We start from the raw sequence: 23,770 nt of genomic DNA on the forward strand, positions 1-23,770 counted from the left end.
TAAAGGCCGAATTTCGGCACTTTATGAGCAGCTGTGACCTACATATTTTGCCACACCCAACGCAGACATAACCTTTGTCCGCCGGTGGTCGATTTAGATTCTCTTTTCTCTTAGCGAATACACTTGAAGTAAAATAAAAAAATCCTTTTTGTTTAAATTATACAAATCTAGAATACAAGGAACTTGTTGGATATATGTGTGAGCTCACTAAAGTAGTGAATGTATACATACGAATTAACAAAAAACAATTAGTGAAGTTGTCCAAGAAAGGATTGTAACCACGTCCAAGAATAGAACTTTATATAACACACATTGATCCAAGTCCGTTAGAAAAACATGAAAATAAGACCCAGTACAGCACACAAGCAATTTCTCGAGTTACGTTCATATGTTTTCTACACAATTTTAACGTCTTCTAAGTTCTTTCCCCCATCTGGACGTTTCATATAAATACAATGTGCATGTTACAGTTATAGCTAAATATATTTGAGAAAGTAGAACACGGTACAGTTAGTGACCCGAAGGTTTACCGTACTGCGTTCCACGGACTAGATCTGCTGGCTTCACCACTGGAGAGCCAGGGAGAACAATACTCTGGCACACTCACACACACACACTGAGATCAACACACGGACACAAAGAAGAAAAACACATCGATTCGTTAGGAAACGAAAAAAATGCAAATATCATCATTGGAACCTCAAAACATGGAGAAAAACAAAAACTAAAAATAAAACAAAAAAAAAAAGGCTTATATTCAGAGAGGATTTAAAAATGTGGAGGCTCACAATGGAGTGATCAATTTTGTGTGGAGGCCCCTACACTTTTTGTAAAGCTTTGATTAAGTTCCACTTGTGAATAATAAAACTTCAATAAAAAAGCATGCCAGATTTGCATAAACACTAGTACAGTAATTTTAAATTTAATCTAAATTTCTTTTTTCAATATGCATATTTTAGTATTTTAAAAGTATATTTTTGAGTTTTTTTTTTATTTTTTTTTTGGGAAGGTGAGGCCCATGGTAGACCTACAGCCGTAAATCCGGAGCTGCATTTGCATATTCCGAGCATGCTGAAAGCAGGACAGTATTGTCAGCAGTAATAATGCAAAATATGTTTAAAAAAAAGTTTATGACTCTTCAAAATTCGGATGTATCTTAAAATCCTTTTTGTGGAGGCCCCCTTCATGTGGGTCCCCCGGGGTAATAGCCGCGCCTGCACTCCCCTGAATGCGGCCATGCTTATATTGAGTGAAATTGCATCAACCTTTTTGAATCAAACATGTAATTAATTTTTAATAGATCCAGACTAGGTAAGTATGTAAATTTCCCTACCAGACCTTACGAGCTATTGGGCAGATGATGTAAATGCCATCTGTTTCTGTGACCCACGGTTAAACAGAGTGTCATGTTGCCAGCACAACCACTAACAATCTTAACTTTTCCCCAACAAATGTCAGGTAACCATTAGAGCTGGGTGGACTCAGAGGCACCCTAAAGATTCCAAAATTTAAAATCCCAATCTTCACCAAGATTCGAACCCGGGACCATTCAGCAACGGCGCCTAATAGATCCAAACGAACAAGAATAACATTTGGTGCGATTGAAATATTTTGTTGTTTTTCTTTAGCGCAATTTTCATGCTTAGAATGCTCCGCGCGCTTTGGTCCAATCACTTTTCTGGACCAGTGAAGGCTGGTAGAGAGTGTCAGGGGGAAGGTTTCCGTGCTGCTTTGAATTCTAACTGGGGGGTCACCATGATGGAAGACAAACGCGTAAACCACTAAGCTATGCGAGTACTTATAAAATTAGAAGGTTTTATAGTTTTTAAAAATTATAATGTTTAAAATGTTTAGCTAACGACATAATTCTCTACACAAGGCTTATCTTTCAATAGCTTAGTATTTCTATATAAAAACTAATTAGTTACGACTAATTTATTAACTAATCGGTTATTTATCATTGATTCCTGTGTTGTCAAACGACAAAAAAATACTTGTGCAAAGTTTCAACTTGATCCGAGAATGGGAAGTGGGAAAAATGAAGTGTACAAGATTCCACCAAAACAGAGTGGGTTGATTTCAGCTTTGTACATTTCTATAACCATTCATTCTTGGCTTCTTTAATACCGAGACAATGGGTTTACAAAACAAAGGTGAAATAACTTTAAGTACCAATCGCAGCGATTGGACAGCAGCCTCTGTCCAAAATTTACCAGGCTAAAATCATTTAAGGCAAACTTTCCGAGGCTAAAGTCGAATACTTTTACGAAGCTAAAGTCTAATAATTTACGAGGATAATTAACACCAGAAGTACAATTTGTAAGAGCGTGGGAAGAGGGGGCCCATCGGTCAGTAAATGATCTGATGTATATGTATATATATATATCTATATATATATATCAATATCTATCTATCTATCTATCTATATATATATTAAGGCAGAGTAAAATTTACCAACGGAAGTATTTTTTTTTTTATGCTTATCAAGAACTGCATCAGGAACTAAATAGTCTACGCACAGACCTTCAAAACAAGACTCCATAAATACTTGAAATAACATAAAGACGTGATAGGCATGACTGCACACACCAGACGCCGACACTAAACGGATTGTAAATTTGTTGCACATATTGACAAGGACACGGCAGAGAATGACGATTGGGGCTAATTTTCAGAACCACACACGTGTTTTTATACATTTGTATGCACATTAGGTCTGACCTAAATACCGCACGGTCTGAAGGGTACATTACTTTACTTTAGATGGCATATAAAAACATTAAATGACAATAAACGAATTGTCCTTTTGCAATGAGTTTCAAGCCTGTCTCGGTTTCAGTAAGATGTATCCCGCAGTAATTGTGGGCTATAATTAAAACGTGTTTTCACTCGCGTGATGTCTTACAGAATAATTAGTAAGCTCTATGCTAATTTGTAGGTTGAATGGAGTGCTACTGTTTTTTTTTTTTTGAGTGGAAGATCCAGATTTATATATTTTAAAAAAGTGGTTTTGAGGAAAATCATGTTTAAAATGGAACTAAAAAAAAAAAAATTAGGTGAAATTAAGGGGCAATAACCTTAATGTACCTTTGGTGTTCTTAAAATTTTACTTTTGTAGAGTATTGTCCCTTAAAACGACTTCTAATTACTTTTGCGTTTTGTGTCTATATGAAATACTGCATTCCTCATTGATCTTTGGACCTGAACAAAAGTACCATATATGAAACATTGAGCCCTAACCCAGACATTATAAAAATAATTACTGACGCATGAACACAGTTGCAGTACATTTATCTTACATTGGCAATTTTCACGATTAACTAATCACTAAACAATCCCAGAATGGAAAAATTGAACCCCAATTTTGCAAATCAAATTTTAATCAATTAAAAAAAAAATTTAAAAATTGTTAAAGTAGAATAGAGTAGTGCATATGTGGATTTGATTTGCAGGTCTAAAGAATACACAGATCCTAAAAACAATTTTTAAAAAATATAAAAAAGTACACACACACACACACAAAATACACAGTTAATCCACGCTTCCTTTTTTCTATATACCCTATACAGTTAGCTTATTTAAAAGAAATCTTCCCGCCATAGATGAAATTCTCTAAATCGTCTAACAAAATCAATTGTCAATGTCAATCTCCTAGCTTATTACAGTAACTAGAGATTACTCCGCGTCAGATTTGAATTCTTTGGAATGAAATGAAAATTTAAAAGTTGACAAAGTATGTCTGAAACCTATTTGAATTAAAATTTCACGTGTGTGCGCGCGCTTGCTTGATTGTAAGTGCGCGTTTCTGATGTGTATATACTCAGAAAGACACGAAGATAGAGGCCTATTTCTTATTTCATAGGCTAGGACATAATTCGTACGAGTGCTCCTTCTTCCCTAGTGCCATTAGAGAATGGAATGGGTTGCCTGAATCAGCCAGGAAAACCAAAGACTTAGCAGAGCTTAAGTCACTGGTGAACGTGCATGACTAGATTGGCACATGAAATGCGTAGGATGTAATTTTTTTTGAGCTAATGTCTGTAATCTTTAAGATAAGATAAGATACAGTATGGATGTGTGCGTGCGTGACTACTGTGTGTGCGTGTTGAGCCACCAAAGAAGAGAAACAAAAAAAAATATCACCAGTATTTTAGCAATATTATGAGACTTCTTCTTCTAGCCAGCTTTATTGCTGCTTAGCTCTCAGCTCTTTTGCAGACTGTGCCAAAGAAAAATAGTGTGCTGTTTTCAACCCCACCTTGTCCCTTGAATACTCCAGTTACAATATTTAGACCCAGACTCACCCAGATGTTCTTTTACGTCAGTATTGGAGCAAATTGCCAAGACCAAAAACTTCTTTAAAATGCGGGGATTATATATATATATATAAAAGCCTGAGGAAACACCCAGCCAATGTCAACTATAGCTAGAAAACGTCAACTATAGCTAGAAAACGTCAACTATAGCTAGTCAATGTCAACTATAGCTGGAAAATGTCAACTAGAGGGGGATCTGATTGCTAGAAAATGTCAACTATAGCTGGAAAATGTCAACTATAGGGGGATCTGATTGCTAGAAAATGTCAACTATAGCTGGAAAATGTCAACTAGAGGGGGATCTCATTGCTAGAAAATGTCAACTATAGTTGGAAAATGTCAACTAGAGAGGGATCTGATTGCTAGAAAATGTCAACTATAGCTGGAAAATGTCAACTATATAGGGGGATCTGATTGCTAGAAAATGTCAACTATAGCTGGAAAATGTCAACTAGAGGGGGATCTGATTACTAGAAAATGTCAACTATAGCTGGAAAATGTCAACTAGAGGGGGATCTGATTGCTAGAAAATGTCAACTATAGCTGGAAAATGTCAACTAGAGGGACGAAAGACAAATACGTTACGTTTTCTATAGCAATAGATCTATTTCTACAGTAGAGAGATTTGATGTTTAGACAGTTTTCCATTTTTAAAAAAATTATGTCATAATCTGAAATGCAAGAACAAAAGCTTACTAGCTAGTAGAGTTTTTTTGTTGTTGTTTTTTTCTTGAGTTCTTTGCGTGCCCTGAGAAATGTATCATTTCAAATAAAACAGGAAAATAAAAAGGTGTCGTTTGCAAACCTAGCGATCCAAGGGGCAGATGATGTAAAGCTCATCTGTTTTTTATGGCCGACAGTTTACGAGGGTGTCATGTTGCCAGCACAACCACCAACCTCATTTACTTTCCAACTAATGTTAGATACCTGTACTTACTTAAATAAATCCTTAAAAAGAAATCTTTAGTAAAGAATCGAGTTATAGAATCCTCGGTCCAGACTCCAAATTCTTGACCATTTGACCACAAGCGGTGTGTGAGGGGGGGGGGAAGCATTAAAACCAAAGGTTACATTTACACATAGATTCGCTGGATGACATTATAAAGTCGTGCAGAGGTGAAGACGTGCGAGGGGCCCTGGGCGAGCGCTCTAATAAAGTAAAGTAACGTTCCCCGTTTCAGACCTTGCGGTCTATAGGGCAGATGATGTAAAAGTCATCTGTTTTTTGTGGCCCATGGTTAACGACGATGTCATGTGACCAACCACATTTACTTTTGCCCAACTAATGTCAGATACCCATTAGCGCTGCGTGGAGGCGCCCAAAGATATCGAAAATTTAACCCGGAATCCCCAGTTTTACCGCTCAGCCACCCCGCCTTCGAGTGTTCTATTAGGATTACGAATATGTGTACATATGTACAATGGCTGAAGGTGACAAAAGATTCTCTTTTTCGCGATACCCCCCCCCCCCTAAGACACGGGGCCGGGATCAATCGACACACTACCAACCCCCCCCCTCCCAAAGACCGCCTCTGAGCCATGCCTTTACATTACAAGATGAGGTCAAAGTGTCTTGTACTTACCCCTGTAAGGATAGTAGTAACTCTTGAGTTCTGGACAACACAGAGACTGGTCACTCTCTAATGTTGACCTCATCATTACAGGCATAGCACACTAGAAACAAAAAACTTCAATCTGAGAACGAACGACTCAAATGTTTCTGATCGGACCTGGATCGAAGCAGACTGTCTCGAACTGAGTCAGACGACTAGATTCAACAGACAACTGAAACTGTGTTAAATCTTAGCATGTGTACTTTGTTGTCTGACTATATTCCGTATTAAATGCTTCTCTCTGTGATAATAATACTTTTTCCGATATGACAAGTTACATTTATAACAGTAGTTCAATACGTTATATTCACTTTTAAATTGTGTATTCACTTTTCACTGAAGCTATAATAAATGCCAAGATCTTTGGCCAAAATTGTAAAGTGGCGTCGAAAATTGGTGCAAACGAATTCAGCAGCTGAAAACAACCAAACTTGTAATCCAGAAATGCTGAGACAAAGTTCACATTACAATCAATTTCTAAGACATGCGTCGAATTCCAGAACAACAAGAACTTTTTGAAATAAAAACTGTTTTCAACTTTTCTTTTAAAAAAAGCACTGCTTTAAAAAAAATGGCGGCAATAGGAAACCAGCTGTGCCAACCGAAAGAGCAGACACTGGTGGTATAGTGAGCACAAAGGGAGACCACTCTATTCTCCTTGTTGACAGACGACAGTAGAAAAACTACTCACTTCAGACAAAATAGCTTTCATAACTATCCACGTCACATCATATTTTTTTAGGACGTGGTGTCGGAAATTCTGCTCGTGACACCATTTCTAACACTTTATTTAAACGAGGCCACACAGAGAAAAAAGTTCTAAGCGGTTTTGACTATGACTCACTGTATGAAGGCAGTGTACGTCAATATAAACTGAGCGCCCCTCCTCCCCGCCCAAAACCTCCTACGCCATGTACACGTAATATACACACATACACCGGACCGGCAGAAGTGAGAGGTCACTTCCGTTACCCACAAGTCCACCAAGTGCACTGTCTAGTGGAGTCTTTTGCATTTAAAAAAAAAAAAATGTATCTGTAGACAAATAACGAATAGTGTATTAAAGTTGAACCATGTTTTTGAAGGATGCGAAATAGTTTCAATGAATATATTGGTCGACAAGGCACGCGCGGTTTGCAGGATTTTTTTTTTCATGACCAAAAAAAAACAAAAAACAAGGTTACAAAAGACAGTTTGTGTGGAAACACAAACTCAAAATCGGCCCCCGAAGTGGTCCACCCAGGCAGGCTTCAATATTTTCAGAAGGAACATCCAAATGAAATTATTTGAAAGACAAATGAGAGATAAGAATGGAGAAAGAAGGTTAACAGATCTTGTGTAGTGCCCCAACGGTCCCGCGGATCAAAGAATAGGTGAAAGTGAATGTAAATTTAGATGTGAACCTGGCCTAACTAGTTCCCCTTTTAGACCTTGTGGCAGATGATGTTAAGTTCATCTGTTTTTGTGGCCTACGGTTAACGAGGGTGTCATGTAGCCAGCACAACGACCAACCGCCTTTACTTTTCCCCAACTAATGTCAGGTACCCATTAGAGCTGAGTGGACTCAGAGGCTCCCAAAGATTCCAAAGTTGAAAATCCCAGTCTTCACCAGGATTCGAACCCAGGACCCCCGGTTCAGAAGCCAAGAGCTTTACCGCTCAGCCACCGCGACTCCCCTGGTCTTATAATTCATCTAATTGTTATGAAAAGGCTCAATCTCTTATTCGAATCCTCAAAACAATATAATACAAATTTCCGCAATTTAAAAAAAAAATTTAGGAAAATGAATTTTACAAAATTACTATTCGTTTTAAATTAGGTCTAACTTATAATGCATGCTAATTAGCTTTTTCTCTTTAAAAAAACTGCTTGCATAACTGATTTTAAAAGTTAGATTTTTAAGCTTTCAGAAACAAATAAGTAGCCGTTGCATCAGAACTTTGAATGGTCTAAAATATTGTGATGTCGGATTTTCAATATCTTTTCTAGTTTACGAGATCTAAACGGGACGGACGGACAGACGGACAGACATTTCGCACAAAACTAATAGCGTCTTTTCCCCTTTCGGGGGCCGCTAAAAAAACATGCGTAAACAAAATATCATGGGATAATTGTATGATTTATTGCAGTTAAATAATAAATGATATTGCAGCAAAGGTAACAGCTCCTGACATAAAAATGAACAAAAAAGTTACTAGCCCATAATGTTATAATGAATAAAAAAAAGTTACCAGCCCCTGACATAATAATGCACAAAAAGGTTACCAGCCTGGATGGCTGCCTGGTCGTGCGGTTTGCGCGCTGGACTGTCGTTCGGATTTATCGACGGTCAAGGGTTCAAACCCTGCCCGCTCCCATCCCCCGTCGTCCTGCGGGAGGTTTGGACTAGGAAGTAAACTATCTTCAACTCTGAAGGAACATCCGAAAACATGTAAAACAAACAAAACAGCCCATGATATAATATCACAGAAAAGGTTACCATCCCATGACACAATTTTACAAAAAGGTTACCAACCCATGACATAATATTACAAAATGATTACCAGCCCATAACATAATTTAGCGAAAAAGGTTACTATCCCATGACATAATATTTAAAAATGGTTACCAACCCATGAAATAATATTGCAAAAAGGTTACCATCCCATGACATACTTTCATTACGCATTGACAGATTTGGCTAAAATCCACTTCGAGTTGCCTGAGTGACCAATAAACAACAGCTAACAAATTAATAAGTTGTAATTGATATATTCTATTGGCCTTTGCGAAATCAGATCAACCTCTTTTGCCAACCAAGTACAATCTTTTTCATTTCTGAATCCACAAGAGCGGCTCTTTCATGTAATCTCGAACCCAAAACCTTTTATTTTTTTAATATATATGTCACGGTAACAAAGCGAAAAGACAAAATTTAAAAAATACTTTTAAAAAATATAAAGGAGCTGCTATTAAGGAAAGAACTGCACATTCACGGCGTATATAAATACTGTAAGATTTGTTTCCCTTTTCATATATCGAACAAAATTAATTATTTAACACTAATAAATAAAATTAAATGGATATTTTTTCATATTTTTTTTAAAGACAATGAATGTGCAGAGTTTCATCTTGATCCCAGAATGGGAATAGGAAGAAATAAAGTGTCCAATTTTTCAGAAAGTATTGGCATGTATTGCCTGGGCACATTAATGTTTGTAGTATTTAATAAAGTAGTTATTGTTTTTTTTTTAACTTTTGAAAATTTGTATTGTGCTTCTTTGATGTTATACTTAGAAAAAAAAAAAAAAATAAGTGTCCTCCACTTCCAACCTACGTTTTCCGATTACTAAGGACCCCTCTCATAAAATATTTTTTAAAATGTAAACATGATATACAACAAAATGTATGCGTATGTATACACAATGCTGACGCCCATTTCCGGAAAAATTAGCATAACTTCATGAAGCGAATGAAAATGTTCGAGTTGTCTTCTCTTTGCACGGTGCTCCAAGAGGATGACGTCATCTTCGGATATACACCGCTCAGAAAGTACTTAACTAGTATGATGTCACTAGTTCAAAAGACTTTAAACAGCTTGATGACATTTTCTTGAAACAGTTTGATGACATTTTCTTGAAACATTTTGATTACATTGACTTGAAACAGCTTGATGACATTTACTTGAAACAGCTCGATGTCATTTACTTGAAACAGCTTAATGACATTGACTTGAAACAGCTTAATTACATTTACTTGAAACAGCTTGATGCCATTGACTTGAAACAGCTTGATGTCATTGACTTGAAACAGCTTAATGACATTGACTTGAAACAGCTTGATGACATTTACTTGAAACAGCTTGATTTCATTTACTTGAAACAGCTCGATGACATTGACTTGAAATAGCTTAATGACATTGACTTGAAACAGCTTGATGTCATTTACTTGAAAAAGCTTGATGTCATTGACTTGAAACAGCTCGATTTCATTTACTTGAAACAGCTCGATTTCATTTACTTGAAACAGCTTGATTTCATTTACTTGAAACAGCTTGATGATATTGATTTGAAACAGCTTAATGATATTGACTTGAAACAGCTTAATGTCATTTACTTGAAACAGCTTAATGTCATTTACTTGAAACAGGTTAATATCATTTACTTGAAACAGGTGGAAAGTAAACAATGATTTGAGAAATAAAAAGGAAACTTTTTGTTTATTCAGAGAAGAAAGATTCACGCCATATCAAGTCTATCAGCCAACATGATACAGGATAGGCTGATGTCACAGATCACATTATAGAATTATGTGTACATTTCTCATTTGTAAAGAAATATAAGCCCTCGACATGAGTCTCGGGATTTAATCCTCAAATTTAGACACTTTTCAACACGTCAGGATTTACCCAAGGGACGTAATTAGTATGTTTGAAATCTATTGGTTGATTTGAATTTAAACAAAGACATTTTTGAAAAGAGTTAGCGCCAGAGAATTGGCGGTAGTAAGAAAGTAAAGTCAGTCGATAAAATAATGCCTTTGTAGTCAGTCACGTTTCTAGGAGCTTTGATCTAAAGCCTTTGTAATATGTTCCATGCTCATTGATTTGTAATTTGTACATAAACTGTACTTACGTTGTATTTAATAAAGTTCCAGAGTTTGTTTTATCAAAGAATCGTCAATTGTCATTCTAGATCGTCATTTTTGTTAACTATTGAATTCAAGTAAAATCCCCGGCATAACAACACATCGTAACATCGTGCATGTTGTTACATCTGGCACAAGTGTTGTTACATTGGCACTCTCCGACTAATAAAAGTTCATGGACAACTTTTAACGAAATTTATTCAAGATCTAGGACCAATTTCTAAACTCTTCAAAGGAACTTCATTCTTATTTAACGGAGGACAGAATTTCTGTGTTTAACAGGTCAGTTGGTTATCGATAAATCATTTATAAAGATTTTCGTTAGAGTTACGTCTAACTCACGAAATCTATTATTATATGTAATTGGCAAAAGGAGTAAGACCAATATACATAATAACTGGCAATATAAAAGACCAGTAAAGCAAATAACTGGCAATAAAAAAGACCAGTAAAGCAAATAACTGGCAATATAAAAGACCAGTAAAGCAAATAACTGGCATTATAAAGAAGACCAGTAAAGCAAATAACTGGCATTATAAAGAAGACCAGTAAATAATCATTTGTGCAGCACAAAGTAAACAGAAGACCAGATTTAACCAACTGTTAAACCAGTAAAAAGTACATCGGCTCAATAGATCTATATATTCAATCATACGACTCCAGTAACTACAAGTCTACTGTCTAGAATTTATTAGCAAATTGAGGCTTCAAAAACTTTGTCACTAGATCTATATTATTATTATATCTGAGATAAAGCCAAAATCCAGATATTGTACATTTAGCTCCAATACAAGAAACTAACAAAGAAATTAAATATGGCCTCCAGTTCCAGAACACAACGACTCTTCGAATTGATAGAATTAGCCAAAGAAAAGCAAATGCCAAAGCCAGACCAGTGGGCAGAGAAACAAGAAGAGAAAGAATATCAAGAGCAAGAAGCTGAAAAACAAAGGCAAGAATCTGAAAAACAAAGGCAAGAAGCTGAAAAACAAAGGCAAGATTCTGAAAAACGCATGCAATTAGAAGAAAAAAAATTGCAAGACGCCGAAAAACAAAGGCAGGAATCTGAAAAACGCATGCAATTAGAAGAAAAAAAATTGCAAGACGCCGAAAAACAAAGGCAACATGAAAAAGAAAAAATGGAATTCGAAAGGCAAAATAAAGAAAATAAAGAAAGCATTCCAATTCAAGGTCACTCAAGTATGTTTGACAAATACAGATTAATGAACAAAATATCGGCTTTCAACGAAAACATTGACAATATGGACTCGTATCTCATAAGATTTGAAGAAATAGCTACAACATCCGGTCTACCTGAAGCACATTGGTCGAGCTCACTCCTCACCCTTTTGACTGGCAAAGCTGTCAACATTTGCTCACAACTGTCCATCAATGAACGCAGCACTTACTCTGATATCAAGGAAGCTCTACTGCGCCAATACGGAGCAACTTCAGCCAACTATAGAAAGAAATTCTATAATGAAAGGCCACAGCAAAATGATGATCCTCAAATTTTTGTAGCTAATATGTCAATGTGGTTTGATAGATGGGTATCCATGGCAAAAATAGAAGAAAGTTACCAAGCTCTTCGTCAACATATTATTATCGACAACATCACCCATGCTCACTCAGAAGATATTCAATCCTACATTATAGAGAGAAATCCTACTGATATACAGACATTAACCAAGATCATCAGACAATATAGAGCAGCCTATCCAAACAAGTCAGTCAAACCATCTGTTGAAGAAAATTTTGTCTGCTTTGCTCAAGACAAAAATGCAAGATATAAGTCAGATGACAAAGTCAAATGCAACAAATGTCATAAACTAGGGCATTTCACATCTCAATGCCGCAGCAGAACCACAGAATGTTCGTATTGCCATAAAAAGGGTCACCAAACTCATGAATGTTGGAAAAAACTGGCAGTCTCCAAAAATCAAAATTTTGATAGACCCACATCACCAACTCAAAGATACAGCAATAGAGAGCAATACAATCTCAACAAAACACCTGGAAATAATAAACCAGATAACAACAAACCTCGCTACAGAAGTCATTCACAGGACTCCAGACCACAATATATGCCAAACAGAAGCTCATATAACAGAAGCTATTACAATGAGCATTCAACTATGACAGTCATTGCTAAGTCCAATGGTCTCAAATTTTATCCAGGCTTTGTAGGAGACAAGAAGGTGGAAGTTCTTCGTGACACCGGAAGCACGTCCACATTAGTACATGAACGCTTCGTACACGCAAACCGTTTCACAGGCAACCACGTCCAAGTCACTGCATTCAACGGAACTGTCAGCAAGTTACCTGAAGCCATCATTTATGTTACTACACCATTCTTCAGTGGTCAAACAAAAGCATTAGTAACACCCAATCTACCAGTGGACCTAATCATTGGAAACATAGAAGGAGTTAAAGAATGCACTCCTCAAGAACTTGCTGAATGTACAAATGCCATAGAGCAAGGTCAAAAATGTTTGGCAGTAATGACAAGATCCATGTCCAGACAACAAGAACATTTGGCACCTGAACAAGTTAGCCAAAATAATTACATGGCTACCTCAGTTACTCAAGTTATGCAGAATGCAACAGAACCAGTTACTAGTCCAGTAGCCATCAACAATCAAGAACATTCAACATGGACACCCCCAGTTACATCAAGCCCATCCCTACCGGTCATAAGTCCACCTCCAATTCCCGAATGTCCATTGTTGAACTTTGAAGAACAAGACGACATGCCCAGAGTCTCCAGCAATGATACAAGAAATCTAACTGGTCAAACTGAAGTCCATCAAGACAAGTCTCATGAACCAGAAGCAGATACTTATATTCAATCAACTTTGGCTATACCAGACAAAAGTGAAACTATTCAATCTGACTCTACAACTCATACTAGTATTCCTCATTTGAAAGAATGTGAGTCAACTCAAGAAGCCATTACAACCAAGAACATTGAAAGTCAAATAATATTACATGAACACATGAAATCAAGATATTTTGCTCAAGGAGATCAAATCAATTTACTGTTACCAGATTGGAGTAACAAGCTATTCTACAAATGGCAAGGTCCATTTACCATCACCAGAAAGATTTCCAACCTGCTTTATGAAATCAATGTCAACAAGGTTACCAAAGTATTTCATGTTCATATGTTTGAACATTACCATGAAACAGATAATGAAGACATCAAAGCAGAAGTTGATAATTTTACAAGCTTAGCAACTATTCCTGAGGAAGAAGAAACATCATCAACACCCATTCCTGAGATAGATGTTTCATTACCGACATCAAGTAACATTGACATTCCCAAGGTCATCACTCTGGATGACATAGCAGCAGCAAATCAAATTGACATTCCAAAGGTCATCACTCTGGATGACATAACACTACAAACAGTGAAAGACACTAAAGTGTTTACAGACCATGCAGATTTCTTTACCAGTGTTTCTGAGACATTTCCAGTACTGCAATTTGAAAGCAACTCAGAGAGCAACAACATTGACAACACCAAGTTTCATCCGTCCACTCAAAGGGCAACTTTTCTTCAGAAAGGAACAAATGAACTTCTTCAACATTGCTGTATTGACCGATTGAACTCAGACATGTTCAGTCATTGCTCTATTGAACATTCCAATGCAAAGCATTCTGCTACCATTGTTCTACAGCGTCAAAGTTCATCAACCAGAAAATTGAGTTTTGGTTTCGGACAGTTCTTATTTTCACCAAACTCAAACGCGGTTCAATCAGACATTATCTGTGAGATCATTATGACATGGAGACAACAGCTTCATAAACTGAAAGACCTTTTCTTCAAGTTTAGAAAACGCACATGCACATCCATGTCGGCAATTCAGAAGGGTTCCGAACTTTACATTTCTACTCTACATATGTACTATAGCATATTTAGTGCCACTTGATCCATTATCATTCATACTCGTCAAGGAAGAACAGTATTCAGTTGTACTTAATCAATTAATTTGTCTACTCATTTTTTCCACAGGAGTTCTATATCAGATGTTGTATTTATTTCAGCACCAAGCAACCCACTGAGGAAAGTCACTCATTCAAGATACTTTGTTTATTATGTTTCAGCATCTTTGCATATGACATGCATCAGACATTGTAATTTTTAAATCATGTGCATTTTATTTCAGGTATTTTATTTCAGGTCGAATATTATTGCATATATCCTATTATAATAGTACAGATACATGACAGACAATTGGAATTTTTCATTGCTTCACACATGTTGAGATTTATATCACATTGAGTATTATTATTCAGAAGATTGTCATGTACTATCACAATTATTTTTTCTATGTCAATTGTTCATATGCAATATATTTTTCCATGTACACATTTCCACATTAGTACTAACCAAATGAGTTGTAGTATCATAACAATTTTTTGTGTATTATACGCATTTCTATTACCATACAAATGCTAAATGGAGAGGGGGGTAATATGTCACAGATCACATTATAGAATTATGTGTACATTTCTCATTTGTAAAGAAATATAAGCCCTCGACATGAGTCTCGGGATTTAATCCTCAAATTTAGACACTTTTCAACACGTCAGGATTTACCCAAGGGACGTAATTAGTATGTTTGAAATCTATTGGTTGATTTGAATTTAAACAAAGACATTTTTGAAAAGAGTTAGCGCCAGAGAATTGGCGGTAGTAAGAAAGTAAAGTCAGTCGATAAAATAATGCCTTTGTAGTCAGTCACGTTTCTAGGAGCTTTGATCTAAAGCCTTTGTAATATGTTCCATGCTCATTGATTTGTAATTTGTACATAAACTGTACTTACGTTGTATTTAATAAAGTTCCAGAGTTTGTTTTATCAAAGAATCGTCAATTGTCATTCTAGATCGTCATTTTTGTTAACTATTGAATTCAAGTAAAATCCCCGGCATAACAACACATCGTAACATCGTGCATGTTGTTACATCTGGCACAAGTGTTGTTACAGCTGACATAACAAGACCTAATTATTCTTATATTCAAATTATATTTAACTTGATTCAATATCTGTTCTTGTTGGTTTTCTCCTACAAAAAAATGCGGGGTGGGGTGGGGGGTAGGGAGTGTAAATGAACAGCTAAAAAAATCCTAATTACCTGCAATTCTCAGCCCCAAGGCTCATACTTAGCTGCAGGCCTTAGAACCAAGGCTCACACTTAGCTGCAGGTCTTAGACCGAAGGCTCATACTTAGCTGCAGGCCTTAGACCCAAGGATCATACTTAGCTGCAGGTCTTAGAACAGGGGTCTCAAACTCATTTCAGCATGTGGGCCGCAGTGGAAAGTAACAACAAGTCAGCGTGCCGCACCTCGAAAAGAGAATGCTTTTTCATTAAATTTAACGAACACTACTGTCACTGCAGTTACATGCTAAAATAAAGTTTTTATAATTATTATTTACATTTAGTGTAGTTTATTACATGCACAGGCAGTTTAGTTTACTAAAATAAGTTGACGTTGACTTTGTCGCTAATAAAAAAGCAGAAACTGTAGTTCCAAAAAAAAAAAGTCAGTCTTGATCGTAATGCTGTTTTGTTGATCTTCATTCTGGAGAAAAACTGTTCACAAACGTACGTACTCCCAAACATCGCTAGAATTCTAGCAGCTGCGCAGAATAATTTTGGAAACTTCTATCTGGGAAGAAACTGGTAGAAATCTGGAACGCCAACATCAGCGTATTTTTGCTTCAGAACAGTGTCACACTGCAGGTCCAGTAGTTCCATTAGGACTTCCTCTGGAACGTTTTTCACGTCAACTGCGAACGGAGTGGCAACAAGGAAAAACTGTGGTTCGAGAGCAGTGAATTGCTGAATGCGGTGTTCAAAATCTTCCAGTAGTCTGGAAAGGATGTCTACGTAGTATTTCTGGCGCTGTAGTTCAACCGTTATGCTTTGTAAAAAAAGAGAAATGAGCCAGGTTTCCATCTGCCAGCTAAGTGGCCCACAAAGTCAGCTTGTATCTGAATGATTTGATGCGGTCAAACGGTAATCAGCTGCTTTGTGCCCTGTAGTTGTGAATTGAGTGCAATGGGATGTTGCGTGATGTCAGTAAGAAAAGCAAGATCCGAAAAAAAACCTTTGGTCACTGCGCTGAGGTATGTCTCTGTCTTTCATTGCCATGAACAATGCTATTTCCCGTCTCAGTTCAAAAAATCACTGCAGCACGTTTCCACGACTCAACCATCTGACTTCCGTATGATACAGCAACTCTCCGTATTCCGTTTCTAAATCAGCTAGAAATGACACAAACTGTCTGTGGTTGAGACCCCGTGCACGTATGAATTTCACCGTCTTCACGACAACATCCATCACGTTCTTCATTTGGAGACTTTTGCCACAGAGTTCTTCTTGGTGCAGAATGCAGTGTATGGCTACAAAATATCCCGCAAAGCTGAGCTCATTCCGTTTCTCTACCATTAATCCAACAACACGAATCTTCTCTGGTGCACCGTCCGTATATGAGGTCATTGTAAATTTGATCTAATTTTTTTAAATTCGCGGACGTGGCCGAGAGCCGCACAAAATAGTTTCGCGGGCCGCATGGGACCGCGTGTTTGAGACCCCTGCCTTAGACTCAAGTCTCTTACTTTGCGTCAATCCTCATACCTAGCCCCAAGTCTTTTTACTAATTCCCAGCATCATTCTTAGTTCCAAGTTTCATACTTAACCGGAGCCTCATTTAACTCCAGCCTCACTTAACTCCATGCTTCCCTCTTAGCACCAAGCCTGATACATAGCACCAAGCGACATACTTAGCACCAAGCCTGATACATAGCACCAAGCGTCATACTTAGCACCAAGCCTCGACGATGTGAGTCGCCGATACATCACTTTACAATGAAATGAAAAGAAAAAAAAAACTGAAGCACAGTGACATATCCGATTTGTCATCTTTATAACTCAAGAGCAAACACACGGTCTGCGCAAATACACACACAAAAAATGTCTCAGTTAAGTTCATAACCTCAGATTTAAAGTGTCTTCGCCGGTACTGGGATAAGTGGGGAATTCCCACCTACTTTCACTTTACAATATCGTATTCTATCATTAAAGTAGCATTATGTGATTATTTAAACAAAAGCGTTCGACGCAAATACCAGCGCAAATGATGAATGTACTTAAAGGTCTCCCAGGAGGGATTGGAGGGGGAGGGAAGAATGACACATCTTGGGTAGAGGGGGGGGAGAGGTGACACTAACCTCTGCGACGCTTCTTGCAGTACCCCATAATCAGAGACTTTGCTAGGTTTGGTGTCCAGCTGTGCAGTTAGCACGAGAAATCGACCCTACCCATCACAATAGAAGTCAATCACAAGATTTACCTTCAGATATTTAGCTCGCAGGGCCAGCCTTAGGTATAGGCAAACTAGGCAGCCACCTCCTCTTGGTGGGGGGGCCTCGCACTGGACTAAAAAATGTGAAACTGGGATCGCATCTCAAACATATTGTTATGACTTTGCCATGCGCACCGCCATCCAAGATAGTGCAGAAAGAAGGTGCGCACTATCAGTGACCAGACAAGTCGGATGTTGACATTAGGAGACTAACGATTTCCGCCCAAGGAAAGAGCCAATATGGAGATGCTGTACTCAAGGCAGATGCCCTTTGTGTTTGTCATGTCTCTATGTAAATAAACGTCTATGTCTCGTTGAGTTGCCTCACTTAAGTTATTACAATATAGTAGAGCACTAGGACTCTATGGATGGCTGCCTGGTCGTGCGGTTGTGCGCGCTGGACTGTCGTTCCGATTTATCGATGGTCCCGGGTTCAAACCCTGCCCGCTCCCATCCCCCATAGTCCTGCGGGAGGTTTGGACTAGGAATTAATTATCTTCAGCTCTGAAGGTACATTCGAAACATGTAAAACATTTTACAAACATTTTTTTATGTTTTATAGTCTAACTCTTGTCTCTGGTACGGAAATTGAGATATATGAACTTCGTTGTTTTTTGTGTGTGATCTAGATGTAGAAACAAGGCAGTTTTTTTTAAATAAATTGCGTAATTCTATTTCTTTGCTATTTCTTTTTAATTTTTCTTAAATTTAATTTAGGGCCTTCAAATTCACAACGCCTGGGGCCTTCGAGTATCCAAAGCCGGCCCTGTAACTAGTGACAAAGTGGTGAACAAGTTTGAGGCGCTTAAACCTTATCCCATACGTTAGCTAAAAGTGCCACAAGTGTTGTGTTGTTGTTGTTTTTTTAAGAAAACTTCTTTAAAATCAAACCAGCAGGGCGTTTTAACAGAAAAAAAAATTAACAAATTTGAAGCGAGCTATCACAAAATTCCGTGGAGAAACATTTTCATATATCTGGCTACTCTCAATTCTTCTTTTTTTAAATATATTATTTGTCTGCTTTCGCAAAATTCGATTTTTATGCCACTTTCGTGTCACCCAGTCTGGAACGCAACCGTCTCACCCACCTAGCTACGCCACTGCACAAAATATAGTCTCAACCACCTAGCTACGCCACTGCACAAAATAAAGTCTCACCCACCTAGCTACGCAACTGCACACAATATAATAAGCTACTGATTGGAATACTGGTTTCAACATTACCTTTCTATCTCTCCCTCGTTTGCCTCCCCTTTCCGTAATACATCCCCCCCCTCCTCCCGGTCTATCTAGAACTATTATAAAGAATCTTGGTGAGCATATGACTTTGACGCATTCCTATCACTTGACATATATAGACTAGTAATGGTCACATGATTAAGTGACTCCCCCCGGGGGGGGGGGACATGTAGGAGGATAGTTTTATAATAGGAAAGAATGTCGTATCAATGTGTTTCATTGTGGATAGACTAAGTAGGCAGAACAATACAGCTCAAATAAGAAACTTGCTATGGAAGAGGGGAGGGGGAATTACCGGGAACTTGGTAAATTAAAATTATGGAGCTTACGAAAACCGGCTCAACATAAATTCGCACTATGTTTACAAATACAAAAACTTAAAAGTCTATGCTTAAACTAATAAAATATTTTCAAAGATACAAGTAAATATTTTTTTAAAAAATACTTTTAAAAAACAAAGCTTATATTAAGCGTAGTTGTATCAATTAGGATCAGTTTGTAATAGATCTAGACCAGTGTTTCCCAAACTGTGTTCCGCAGAACCCTAGTGTTCCGCAAGGCCTGAATAGGCGTTACACGAACTAATGGGATAATTAACTAGTTGACCATCAAGTGCATTAATCTCTTTACAAAAAAATAAGCAAAGTGTTACGCCAAATACTCTGAATGTGAGAAGTGTTCCGTTAAGGAAAAAATTTGGGAAACACTGATCTAGAAGGACTACAATAAATTTGTGCGATACGAAAAAAAAAATAATTATAAATTGTTTTTGTTCAACGCAATTTCATGCTTTAGCTTTCTCAATACTCTATGATCTTATCACTTGTCTTGACCAGTTGGGAAAGATGCAGAGGAAAAAAAAAGGATCATCTGTGTGAATGTTTCCATGATCGTATTTTAAATGCATGAATAATATAAAAAAAAAGTTGAAAAACCTATGAATTCAAACTCTAGAAAGCGGCGACCTATTTCTCACTACAAAGTATAAAAGGGGACAAATTCAGCTAATACCACCACATCAGTCAAGTACAATTTCTTTCCCTTGTACCAATCAAAATAATGATTACCAATAGTTAATTAACTAATTTTTTAAAAAATGATTCCTGTTTTGTCAGGTAAAAGAAAAAATCGTGCAAAATTTCAGATCGATTCGAAAATTTGGGAGAAATAACGTGTACAAACTTTTACCAGAGTGAGTTGATATAAGCTTTGTGAAAACAAAGGCACATTTCTTATTCAATAATCCAGGTCAAATTCGTACAAGTGCTCCTTCCTCCCTGGTATCATTGTAGCTTGAAATAGATTGACTGATTATGTCTCCAATAACCATGCACGTCTAGAATACACATTCATACGCGTAGGGCGTACAATAATATATATATATTCTCTTTTGAAGAAACGTCTGTAATTTATAAGATAAGATACACACACACTGCCCCCAGTCCCACCCCCAAACCCAAGATCAAAGAGCATTATATGGGACGGGTTCACAGAGGCAGAGTAATTGGAAAATTGTGAAAATTAATAAAAGTCATAAAATACTGGAAATAAAGTTATTAACTGGAACAATACCAAAAAAATATCTTAATTACTTCCATTTCTATTGCAAACATCTAAAATGTTACCATATTTACGCTGCAATTGTCTTAAAGTAATACCACTTACAATATTATTATTGGTATCTTAATTAATTGTTATCAATTACTGATTATTTTGCTAATATTTACATAGATACATTATGCTAATCTAAATGCACGCTGCAGTTAACTCAATTCGCAGATTTTTATTTATTTTTAAACAGGTATCTACTAGATCTGGATTAAGATCAAGAGTATCAGTTTAACTGCGAATGGGACGACCCAACCGTAAACCACTGGCCTAACCTCTATTACCGAATGTCAATTTTAAAAATAGAAATTGACTATAATCCAGAGACTAAGTATATTCATAGACCTCTAATCGTGTCAGTAGATATTCTTATATAAGGCCTGAATTCGAATACGTCATTAGAATAGATAGATATAGATCTAATTGGGAGCGAAAAACTATTAAATTAGATCTACTTTTTAAATATATAGTTGTATTTAAATTGAATAGTACAAGTTAAAATTATGTAAGAGTCTAAGACTTTTTTTCTTACACAGTAAGCGAAAGACCTCCAAATTTGTAAGTAAATTGACTATGTAAATAGGTTATGCCATAACCCTTGACCTTTCGTTTTCAGCCTAATGTTGTTTGTGTTGGGGAGTATTTATTAAATTATTTTACTATAAGAAATGCAATTCTTTTACTGTGCCTCATTGTGTGGATGGACACTTTATAAGTGTTATTTTTAGTCGAGCTTAATTTAAAAATTATTTTTTGCCCAGTGTCATCTTCTTATTACAATTGAATAAATAGCTGCAAGGATACCAAATGTTATATTTTAATTGGGTTACCAGAAGATCTTCGTTGGTTGTCGGACATTTTGAGTCTCATTGTTACGTATGTACTTGTTTATGCAGTATTATTTGGACTTTGGACTTAAGTTAAGCTTACCTTCTCCTGAAGAGCTGTCGGTCATTGTAGGGCTCAGTTTTCGGTTCACTTTGACTTTGTTGAATGATATCTTGTAGAAAACTACCTCTCAGAAATAAAAATATATGCACAGGTTGATATCTTCGTACACTATACAGGTCATGTATAGGCGGGGCTCTTATAGTCACGTGACGAGAAGCATGAGGTCACAGTCTCTATTGTTTACATGATCAGCTGTAAAAGAATGCGTGCATGTCCTTGTTGGCTTTCATATAGATTCTAGGTCTTTTTTTTTTTTTTTTTTTTTAGATTTTAGATCCAAAGATCTATGTCTGTTTCTGATATATTTTTTTTTTACTTGTGAGTTATTTTACTTGAATAATTTGTTCTGCATTTTTGTTGGCAATAGATTTAATAATTCAGCCACGTAGGCCTATAGTTAAGCTGCCTGTCTTGATTTAGGCCTACAATGATATGCATCTATCTTTCATGTTTTACGTCGTAAGAAACTAAAACAACTCAATGCGTGCCTAATTATAATCCTTTAGATGTAGGTTTCTGTATTTCGTATTTTTAGACTTACAGAGAGGGCGGCTTTACGGCCTTGACATTCAGTCCATAGATAGTGGACAGGAGCGCGCAAATTAAAATATAAATCTACTTTGGTTTTAGGTTGTTTAAGTGATTCTGATGAAAATCTAGGTGAAGAGGAATGTGTCTAATATGTATGTTATTTTACTGAGTGGGAGCCAGTGCTGTAGCAAGGGCTTTGGGGCCCTGGAGGCTTCACCTCTATAGGGGCCCCACTGGGCGGCCCCAGCAATGTGACATTCGACATGACATGAGCTTCTTCTTCCTCGTTCTCATTTTTACGTTGGGGCTTTCAGCTGACTAGACCAATATATAAGATGAAATGCGCAGTGGCTTCCAAATCAGGGAGCTCTCCAAATAGTTTTCTATCTATTGGGGTGTTTTGGGGCCAGTGTCTAGTTCGGGCCTCTTGGTATAAAAGAAAATATTGCAAAGCAGATTCTGGACTGGAACCTCCAGGTCAAGAGTAAGACCTAGAGACTAAAGCAAACATCAGTCAGACAGGATGGACTTAGACCCAACTGAAGGGATTGGCCCTTAGTGCCATTGTGAAGTACTGTCAATATGTCCACTGCCCATATGATGGAGCGTGGGGCAATGCCACGGCGTAGTTTGACTCCTCAGTATGAGATTTATTTAATATTCGCGAAGCTTTGCTTTGGATGCCTATGTAGGGATGGGGGACACGACAATTCGTTCACTGACATTTCGTTCACCGACAAATCGTTCACGACTTTTCGTTCACGCGACTATTCATTCACCAGACATTTCGTTCACCAGACATTTCGTTCACGCGACTATTCGCTCACGGACTATTCGCTCACAGACAACTTGTTCACCGACAACTTGTTCACCGACAGTTGGTTCACGACAAATCGTCCACGCGACAAATCGTTCACTATCAATTCGTTCACAGACAAATTGTTCACAGACAAATCGTTCACTGGATATTTCCAAAAACAAAAAATTGCTAGAGATCGTTTGTTTGTTGTTAATATTTTGTTAACGAGGACAGTATGTGATAAAAAATTATACTGAAAAGAAAAAAGAGATCTTACAAGCAAGCTGAAACATTTAAATGGGTCCTCACTTTACTCTAGGTAACATTTTTACTTTCAACTTGTAGGCCTTCTTTGACACTCATGTCCATCATGTAGTCTTGTTCGACCTACCCATATTTGCTTATCTTCTTAATAGCGGTCCAGATGTTTAATTAACATACCAATTTTATTGATATCTTTATAACAAAAACAAATCTTATCTTATATAATAGGCCTACAGACGTTTCTTCAAAAAGAAGATGATTACGTCCTACGCGTCATGCATTCTGCCAAGTCGCTGGTTTTCCTGACTAGCTCAGAGAGATAATTTAGCTTTTTAACAATGGTACTAGATTTGGTACAATATATGGTTTCACTGTTCAACTCTGAACGTCACGTACTAGATACAGATCTAAGGTTAATACTTATCAATTAAGACATCTCAGAAAAAAAAA

At 37.0% G+C, this 23,770-nt stretch overlaps 2 protein-coding genes across 6 annotated transcripts in view; one reads left to right on the forward strand and one right to left on the reverse strand.

Annotated features, from left to right (window-relative positions):
- LOC106052019 (hepatocyte nuclear factor 4-gamma-like) overlaps positions 1-21,885 on the reverse strand; it is a 75,290-nt gene extending 53,405 nt beyond the window's left edge. The window contains exon 1 of one of the 5 annotated variants that reach the window (XM_056035699.1): positions 21,706-21,885. In XM_056035699.1, the coding sequence (XP_055891674.1) occupies positions 21,706-21,730 (25 nt within the window). In that variant the 5' untranslated portion in view covers positions 21,731-21,885. Of the gene's footprint in view, positions 1-231; positions 628-5,899; positions 6,718-21,705 lie in introns of those variants that run through there. The other 4 variants (XM_056035698.1, XM_056035695.1, XM_056035690.1 and 1 more) reach the window with 4 other exon arrangements.
- LOC106070195 (serine/threonine-protein kinase PRP4 homolog) overlaps positions 21,421-23,770 on the forward strand; it is a 31,260-nt gene continuing 28,910 nt past the window's right edge. Inside the window, exon 1 of the mRNA XM_056035685.1 lies at positions 21,421-21,651. The gene's annotated coding sequence lies outside the window, so the exon portion shown is untranslated. The remainder of the gene's footprint in view (positions 21,652-23,770) is intronic.

The sequence above is a fragment of the Biomphalaria glabrata genome, chromosome 7 (genome assembly GCF_947242115.1).
Source record: "Biomphalaria glabrata chromosome 7, xgBioGlab47.1, whole genome shotgun sequence".
NCBI classification, from domain to species: domain Eukaryota; kingdom Metazoa; phylum Mollusca; class Gastropoda; family Planorbidae; genus Biomphalaria; species Biomphalaria glabrata.